This window comes from Synchiropus splendidus, chromosome 18, assembly GCF_027744825.2.
Source record: "Synchiropus splendidus isolate RoL2022-P1 chromosome 18, RoL_Sspl_1.0, whole genome shotgun sequence".
Classification (NCBI taxonomy): domain Eukaryota; kingdom Metazoa; phylum Chordata; class Actinopteri; order Syngnathiformes; family Callionymidae; genus Synchiropus; species Synchiropus splendidus.
The window spans coordinates 10,666,417-10,675,651 of NC_071351.1; the positions used below are offsets into that span (position 1 = coordinate 10,666,417).

Below are 9,235 nucleotides of genomic sequence, written 5' to 3' on the forward strand. Positions count from 1 at the left end.
CAGTCTGACTTTAAAGATGATCATAATAACAAAGCAAATAAAATCAAATAAGCTCGCCAGCTTGAGACCTCTCTGTCTGTGATGTCACTTGCCATTTCCTGAACGTTTTTATGTTGAAATAAATGAATATTTTTATAATAATAGTGATGATAATAGTAATGAAGAGTGAATTAGGTGAGTGGACTGGGGAAATTGGGTATGTCCTTAGTTAAAATAAAATAAAAAAAAGCGAACTGGAAACGATTTATTTTGAAATTTACATTGCATTTTACAAGTTCCCTTCCTTTAGAATAGATTTTGTCTCTTTGTATTCATGCTTGGAGGCATTCAAGGCGTAATCAAAGTCTCCATTTCTCCAATGCTTCTATGTCCTTTACTTCACTCCATGTTTACCAAATGATTTATCTCTCTCATCGGCAGCACTCCGAGTTATAACTACGCTCCAAACCCAGACAAGCACTGGATCATGAGGTACACCGGCGCGATGAAGCCCATCCACATGGAGTTCACCAACGTGCTGCAGAGGAAGCGGCTGCAGACGCTCCTGTCAGTGGATGACAGCATGGAGAAGGTGTGTGTTCATCTGTTTGACACTTGTTTGGACTTCTTAAATACACCGGAGAGTCTCTGTCATCTGATGCATTTTTCTTAACTTCCACAAAGTGGGAAAAAATCTTTTACTTGTCACAGGAAGCGTAACAATAATTCTCCCTGTGAAAAGTTAAAATGTCATCACAGATAGTAGGAGAAGAAAAAAAAACATAGGTGTTTGAAGCGGCTCTTTCAACACTCAAATATATAGATCTTGACAGCTCCAGTTATCATGACATCATTTCCCCCCCGTAGCAGCAGCTTTTATGCTCGGTGTCCACGCTTGGCAGGTTTAACTGCCACAATATGTCTGTCTGAACAGAAGCAGCGCTGTTTTCTCACCACTTCCTTCAGTAATTGGGGGAATATTTCACTGCAGGGGGTGGTGTCTGGCACGGGGTCAGAGAGGGGTCTCCAACCAGACGATGGATTTGTCTAGCATTGAACTAGACTTGCCAAGAAAAGACATGTCAATAAGCAGTCCGTCCTTGTGAGCACTTCTGTTTCTTTTACATTGACTTACACACCTGATGATGAGTCTGTGTTTGAAGAGTGAGGTGTTTCAGACAGAAAAACCAACCTTAGCTTTTCAATATAAACATATCTCTGAAGAGGGATGACATAAAAAGTAAAGTCGGGGAGACTTGAGACTTGTGACTGAATAGAAACCTGTAAATGTCACAAGAAGTGTTAAAAAAAAGTCTGTTCTTTATGTTTTTGTTCAGTTGTATAACATGCTGGTGGAGACTGGGGAGCTGGAGAACACCTACGTCATCTACACGTCTGACCACGGCTACCATATTGGACAGTTTGGGCTTGTCAAAGGTGAGACATCCGAGTGCCTCTTGTGTGTCACCGATATTGACTGATATTGAGTGAATCCTATATGTTTCTAATGTCAATTCTAAAGTTAATTCTCAATGTCAAGAGCATTAAAATATTTGCATTTGGCATCATGTCCTGCATCAAAGCTGAATCTCCAGTGGCTGACGGCTGTGTTAAAATACTCCTATAGGACATTGCATCATCTGCTTTCATAATCATCTGGGAAGGAGATTAATCCACATTTCTTATTCAGGACCAAGCCGTAATCCAGTTAGCGGCAGAACGTTTCTGTGAGTCTCAACCTAAAGTTTTGACTTCAGTTACATCTGAGAGGTTGTTGGTCCCTCAGGCGTCATTCGCTGTCACTCAAGGTCTTCTGGATGCTCAGCAGCTGTGTCATGTGGGACGGAGACTTTCTTTGGTCCTTTTATCGCTTTTGTTTTTTCTTGTTAGTGGTTTTTGAAACTATGTGGACAGTTTAACAAAACCTCCTCTGTTTTTGTGTGTGTAGGTAAATCCATGCCATATGAGTTTGACATCCGCGTCCCCTTTTACATCAGAGGACCCAACGTGGAGCAGGGCAGCATGTAAATACTCACAAAAATTCTACGACAATGGTGGTGTTGGTTTGGACGAAACTCATGTGACTTCTACTGTTCAGTAATCCCCACATCGTCCTGAACATCGACCTGGCTCCAACCATCCTGGACATCGCAGGACTTGACGCTCCACCAGACATGGACGGGAAGTCAATACTGAGCCTGCTGGACACTGACAAAGCTGCCAACAGGTACCCACACACAAATGCCTGATCTTCTCTGCAGGAACGTTGGTCGAATCACAAACTGAGTTGTTGCTTATGTATTAGCTAGTACGAAATTAGGCCATGGTTTTTAACACGGGCATCAGTTACTGTTGATTTGTTTATGTTCAATTACATGAAAAAAATGCCCTAAATGTAAGTAAATGCAATCTAATGTGATGTTGCTGTAAAATGAGAAAAAATTCTTTTAATGACAATCCGGGATAAGAAAGTTACAGAAACATCTCCAGAAGGAAATGAAGAAATGAGAAATGAAAGGAAAGACCAAGGGAAATAAGTCTTTATACAAATATGCATTGAAATGGCATTATTGTAGTCTTTTTTTAAGATTTTTGTATTGTAATGTTGAATTGAAAAGTAAAATTTAAATTATTAACAGCCACTGTTAATACATGGCAGCAGAATTCTGAAACTGTCGAAACATTTTTACTTTGTTTTGATCTGACTGGAGGGCCAGGAAGAAGGCAGACAGATGGCCACATGTGGCCCCCGAGCCACACTTTGCACAGACCCGGCCAAGGGGTACTTGACTAGTAAGACTAATATTTATATTCAGGAGAATTATTTCCACAAGTTTATGGGCATACATTTTCAATGGCAACTCAGTTGTTTTTTTAATGCATCTTATTTATGTGTTAGTAGTTAAGTAGGGTTGTTAACAATGATGGTAAGATTTTTAAAAGTGTTCTGCAGAGCAAAGCTGAAAAAGGGTTGAGGTCAATTCAAGTTGTTGGGCTCTCTTGGAAGAGAGAGATCGGTTATATCGGTTGTATAAAATGTGTGGCTTCTGGAGGATGCAGAGTCAAAAGGTCCTATAAAGTAGATGTAGAGAACCAACTCTGACATTTTGGCCAGTGAGTGCAGCCATCCCTCTGAAACATTTGTGACTGCTGCTCGCCTGGAAGCACATGAAAGACGCAGGGCGTTATTTGAAGTGTCATTGTGGCACTCACGATTGTGATCTCTGCGTGTGGACTCTCTTTTGCTCACCTATGCTCCTTTTTTTGAAGCGACTCAGTATGTTCTCCGGAGCGCAGCGAGGTACCGAACCTCTTTCTTTTCATCTTCGGCCTCTGAAGTACAGACACATTTGGCCCCTTGGGAACAGTCGCTGAGAAACTGTTCCACACAGCCACCTTTTTTTTTTTTTTAAAGAGCCAGGATGCTGCTATTTTTTGTTGGGCTTCCAACAGGACCAGTAGATTGCCTGACTCTTTTCAGTGGAAAAGAGTGTGTTGACTTTCTTCTGTTGACGTTGAATTAAAGCGTGTTGTGAGGGTCATGACCTCAATGTTCTGGGAAGAATTCTGGGTAGGTCAGATCAAGAGCTGGAGGTGGAGGAGGCTGAAGTCAAGCTGGAGTGAATGCAAATGTTTCGTCGTCCTTCATCAGGAGCTTAAGGACAGCAGCTACTGAGAGAGTTAATAATAGCTCCATTATCTGCCACCATCAGAAGAAGCCTCTCCTGTTGTTCAGCCCAGGTGCTGCTCCTCAAACATCCTTGAACACCATCCTGGAAGTTATTTAAATTAAAAGTGGGTTTTTTTTTCCATTTGATCCATGGTGAACTCAATTTCCCCTCGACAGACGGGAGCAAAGAGTTACCTTTTCTTGCTTTAGCTGTGATGTGATGACCTCAGCGTCGACGTCTGCTGTCCATAAGTGTCAGAAATATGGAGAATATTCACAAGATGGAAGCGCTTGAAAAATCGCTGGAGCTGAGCGATTCACCACCACGATCACATGAACTCAAGTTTAGTGATAACACGAGTTGATCCCCTTAACTTGGCCTCACACTATGTTTCTGAGCGACTCAACTGACTCTTCTCTTCCAGGTTCCAAGTGAAGAAGAAATCCAAAATTTGGAGAGACTCATTTCTGGTTGAACGAGGGTGAGTGCCAGTTAGTTAAGTGACTAAACTGGTGTCCTCCACAAGCAATGAGACCAGTGGAATAGTTTTAGTTGATCTATTGATGTTTTTAAAAACATCCTTCTTTTAACAAATAGATATCCGCTATTATCACCATCCGCTAATTTTAAGTGTAAAAAATATTGAAGTGGAACTTTGACTGGCTGTTTTCTTGCAAGCTGTGATTATAAAAGCCGACAATTATTATTATTTTATTTTTATTTTTCTAATGAAGTCAAAACACAAATCCATCTTCCAATTTTCACTTTTTTTCACATTGTTTTTGCGAGTATATTTCCCTCTATTTTCCTGGCGTTTTCTTCCTATAGTTTTCAGTTCTTGTCTTTTTACTCATCTTATTGGTCATAACCTGGAGTCCCCCTCTGAGCAGTGCATTATGGGTGACAGTGCAGCAGTGGAAGGATCATTGCTCTCCAAGTTTACTTCCTGCTTCCACTAAGATGACCTACCATTTTGGTTACGTGTTAATAAGATCGACATCTGTGTTCTGCTCACCTTTTCCGAGCTTGTCCGTCTCACTCCTGATTCAACTGAAAGGTCAGCAGTGAGTCCTCAGGCTCTCTGGCTCATTTTTTTTCTGCTGCAAAGAGAAGAACCGGTCTGATCCTCTCTGTTATTGACTGTGCATTTTAAGCGTGAACCTCCCTCTTCAGATGAAAATGATTTATTAGGCTTTCGACTAATGTACTGTGGGTTCTGTCGTTCACAGGAAGCTCCTGCATCAGCATCTGGAGGGAAAGGAAGTGTCACAGGAGGAGAACTTCCTGCCCAAGCATCAGCGTGTAAAAGACCTGTGTCAGAGAGCCGAGTACCAGACTCCCTGTCAGCAGACTGGACAGGTACAGCACCTTTGGCTCACTCTGCAGTTCTGTCGCACCTAAAAAACCTGTGTGATTCCTGTCACAGAATATTGCATTAGGATTTATCAAAACAGGAACTGAGTTGTGGAAAAAAATGCCTTTTTTGATGCCAGAGATTGAAGAGGGGAGAGATTCGGTTCCTCTGAGTGGTTTTGAACGTTGCCTTGTATTAAAACCTGCTTTACTGCATGTTTTCATGAGTAAAACCTGGACCTCGCTGTCCACACAGTTAGAGAAAGCTGCTCCTCAAAAGAGTCCACACAGTCACACGTGTGTTACAACCAAGTCTGCTGGAGGGGGAAGCAGCATGACCGTCTGCTGCCACTGATCCTCCAGGGGCTCCGTCAGTATCCTCCCTCCCCCCGGAGCTCCTCACATCTCAGTCACTCACTTTCAGTCCTGTCATGTCAACTGTCCATTGGCTTTGCGCTCACAACCAAAAATAAATAATAATAATTATTTCTCAAAGTCCGATTCTGTTGCGATACAAATAATTATCAGACCTTTCTGAGTCTGGAATAATAATAATAATCTGAAATTTGTACATTGTTTTTTGCCGCACAACAGACTAGGATTTTGAGAAAAGAATTTCCCCTGATCTGCCGTGGGGGCAGCAGTCGAAGTGAAGAGGTCCAGCCATGTCCTCGGTCCTCATCCAGCTCTAACGTGACCCGGTCTTCCACTTCCAGTGCTGTGTTCCAGCCCTCCGTCGCCCCTTTACTCCTCTGACTCGGCCTGGCCTGACTGAAACACGTATATCTGGGGCTTCTGAGTCGCTGAAGTAAACAATGTAAAACAGATGACTCAGCAGCTGTGACTACCTCCGGGCACGGAGCGCAGCTCTTTAACCATTCAATATTCGGGAAAGTACAAGTCGTGCTTGAGTTTGTTGACTGAAATCTTCAGTGACAACCCGAACAGACGTGGCTCAGGACCAAAGCCTGAATGCAAACCAGATGACATCTCCGCCAAACACAGTGCTACAACAACAGAACCAGCAGCACTCCAGTCTTCTGGATCGAAGTGGAGAGACGTGAGCCGAGTGAGGATGAAGCAGGAGAAACTCTTCCCCAAGACACGTTTGTGTTAGTGCGCCGACGCTTGTTTGAGGTTAATTACACTTGTCAAAAAATCCTTTTGGCCGGTTAAGTAGTCTCTTAGCAACGGCGCCGACTGGATCTGCGGGATAAACGGCCTGAAGTGAACCGCGTGTCTGCTTGCATTCATCACTTTTTAATAACGCGCCGGCCCAGTTCGGTTCTGCTCGCCACCAGCCAGATATATATATTCCCAGTTTGTCAAGTCTGATGGTTCTGAGACGTCGTGGCTGGTGTGATGTGTGCAGAAGTGGCAGTGTGTGGAGGACTCCACCGGCAAACTGCGCCTCTTCAAATGCAAGAACGAGTCGCCGGGGGACAAGAGCGAGCAGAGGGAGGCGCCGAGTCGGCAGCTGCGGCCCATCAGCATCAAGTCGCAGCTCTACAATCGCAGCTTGGACCCCTGCAACTGTGACCTGCCGCCTTTCAACCTGCGACCTTCCGCCATGCGTCCCTTCAACAAGAAGTCCTTCTTCTCCAAGAAGAGTGAGTGATGCGTTGGTAGCTGGGGAGACTCTGACCTCTAGCGGTGCGTAGTGGAAGCGCAGAAACGTAGAGGTCAATCGACTACGTTGTTTTGTTACCGTGTGACTTGGAGACAGCACATTCACACATATACATACATACACATATAAAATGATAAACCCTGGAAAAATTATCAAGAGGAAATAACCTCACTGAACAGTGTAGTTTGAGGTATAGTCACATCATGTTCAGGAAACTCAAGTCAAGCTGTGATTGAAAACATTGTGATGAAGTTAAATAGGGAATAAAAAGTGTTCCGCAGTAGAAAATAAAATGTATGAATATTGCCTAATATTGAGATGATGCTAAGATTTCTCTATCGATGACCTCTGACAGAGTTCAAAGTCCTGAAGAGCTTCTCCAGGAACCGCTACACTCGCGCCGCATCCATGACCAACGGTTACCCTGGCAACCAGAGCTTGGCCGTCCAGACCTGGGCCGAAGCATTTGACCCTGAGGAGGAGTTCAGCGGGATGGGAGCGGCTCCTCCCACGCTGAGCCCGTCCGACTCCATCAAGGTCACGCACAGGTGAGCGGCGGCTGGTGTGGGGCTTCTATCCCCGTCCTGCGCTGACGCACACCGTCAGCTGTGAGATTTTTCTTTTCTCTCCTCGGGTGCATTCATTCGTTCACTCACTCACTCATTCATGTCATGCTCTATTGATTCTCCTTCCCTCCTGCAGGTGCTTCATCCTGGCCAACGCCACTGTGAAGTGTGACACTGGAGTCTATCAGTCTCTTCAGGCCTGGAGGGACCATAAGCTGCACATCGATCACGAGGTGGCTGACTTGCTTGTTCAGTAACACCACAACTCTCCACTCTCCACTTCATTTCTGAAGAGTAGCTACCACTAGAACATCTCTGTTCAGTGACATGTTGACTTAAAGTGTCCAAGTATGTGCAGTTAACACCATGAAGAAGGGGAAAATGGAATGTGGGGTCAATTTCAGGGGATAATGTTAAGGTTTGTAAATGTAAATGTTGAACACCTACTAATGTTTTCTAGTTATTTTTTTAACTTGTGTTTTTTGTTGAATCAGTCCTTAGTCATTTTTTTTTCCAGATTGAGACGCTGCAGACGAAAATCAAAAACCTGAAGGAGGTGAAAGGTCACCTGAAGAAGGCGCGCCCCCTGGAGTGCGACTGTAATAAGTACCTGTAAGTGGCGCCGCTGAACAGGGTTTCACTCCAGGAACGGAAACCAAAGGTCATGTTCTTGTCGTGTGCAGCTACAAGTCCAAACTGAAGAACAAGTTCCGGTACCGCGGAGGAAATATCCACCCCTTCAGGTGGGACTGCAGACGTGCGCTTTTTGAAGACTGATAAGTCATTTTTAAAAGGTTTCTTTTTTAGATTCTAGAAATAATATCAATGAATTATCTGGATGTTTTAGTGAATTATTTTTAAAGTAATCGATACGATCCTGCTTTCCATAGATGCATATGATAAATACTAACGTTTAGTCCACATAAAAACCTCAAGAAGAAATACTCAAATGATAAATGTGGGGAAAAATAGGGGTTGTATCAAAGAGAAATTCATGGATTTCTCTGGTGACGATGTTGCTATAAAAGCGATCATGCATGTTTTTGTCACCGTTCTGCATTAGATATGTACTATTTACTGAGCTGTCTCCGCAGTTTTATAATTGTTTAAAGTGAAATTCAGTCCATCCGCGGAGTGCAATGTATTTGTTCCCCACAAGATGGCGACAATTAGCGAGCGCTGCCGTTGAGAGGCCACTAAAGAGACTTTGTTTGCTTGTCGGTGGCGGCGCAGGAAGGGCGGGGCTCGGGACAAGAAGGCGTGGCTTCTGAAGGAGCAGAAGCGGCGGAAGAAGATGAGGAAGCTGATCAAGAGGCTGAGGAACAATGACACCTGCTCCATGCCGGGACTCACCTGCTTCACCCACGACAACCAGCACTGGCACACCGCCCCCTACTGGACACGTACGCCTCTCACTCTGTCCTCCGGTGGCTGCTGTTGTGTACTAACTAACTGTGCGCTCCCCCAGTGGGTCCGTTCTGCGCCTGCACCAGCGCCAACAACAACACCTACTGGTGCATGAGGACCATCAATGAAACCCACAACTTCCTGTTCTGCGAGTTCGCCACCGGCTTCCTGGAGTACTTTGACCTGAACACAGACCCGTACCAGGTACCCGGGACTGGTCCGCCGGGCCTCCTCGTGCGGCGGCTCTAACCCTCTGTTGTCTCCGCCCAGCTGGTGAACGCCGTCGGCTCTTTGGACCGGACGGTTCTGAACCAGCTGCACGTTCAGCTGATGGAGCTCCGCGGCTGCCGCGGCCACAAGCAGTGCAACCCCCGCACGCGCTCCGTGGAGCCGGGTGAGACTCACGTCACGTGTGCGCTCGGCCTCTGCCGCCACTGATCCACTCTCCACTGTGTTTGCAGCAGCAGAGCGGGAGCACGGCACCTTCCACCACTATAGGTACACACACGCACTCATGTTGTAGGGGGGGCGGCTGTGTGTATAACGCCAGTGTGTCTGTTGCATCAGGCTGTTTGAGAGGAGGAAGTGGCCCCGAGTCAAGAAGCCTTCATCATCCCGGACCTTGTGAG

General features: G+C 45.2%; 1 protein-coding gene across 7 annotated transcripts in view; it reads left to right on the forward strand.

Annotated features, from left to right (window-relative positions):
* The window catches only part of sulf2b (sulfatase 2b), a 73,236-nt gene that overhangs the window by 62,066 nt on the left and 1,935 nt on the right, over window positions 1-9,235 (forward strand). For 6 of the 7 annotated variants that reach the window (XM_053848677.1, XM_053848676.1, XM_053848680.1 and 3 more), the window contains 16 exons: window positions 421-571; window positions 1,317-1,416; window positions 1,928-2,003; window positions 2,078-2,206; window positions 4,075-4,131; window positions 4,880-5,009; window positions 6,376-6,613; window positions 6,989-7,181; window positions 7,336-7,432; window positions 7,717-7,811; window positions 7,883-7,942; window positions 8,433-8,602; window positions 8,668-8,810; window positions 8,877-9,000; window positions 9,068-9,104; window positions 9,174-9,230. In XM_053848677.1, the coding sequence (XP_053704652.1) occupies window positions 421-571; window positions 1,317-1,416; window positions 1,928-2,003; window positions 2,078-2,206; window positions 4,075-4,131; window positions 4,880-5,009; window positions 6,376-6,613; window positions 6,989-7,181; window positions 7,336-7,432; window positions 7,717-7,811; window positions 7,883-7,942; window positions 8,433-8,602; window positions 8,668-8,810; window positions 8,877-9,000; window positions 9,068-9,104; window positions 9,174-9,230 (1,857 nt within the window). The remainder of the gene's footprint in view (window positions 1-420; window positions 572-1,316; window positions 1,417-1,927; window positions 2,004-2,077; window positions 2,207-4,074; window positions 4,132-4,879; window positions 5,010-6,375; window positions 6,614-6,988; window positions 7,182-7,335; window positions 7,433-7,716; window positions 7,812-7,882; window positions 7,943-8,432; window positions 8,603-8,667; window positions 8,811-8,876; window positions 9,001-9,067; window positions 9,105-9,173; window positions 9,231-9,235) is intronic. The other variant, XM_053848681.1, reaches the window with a different exon arrangement.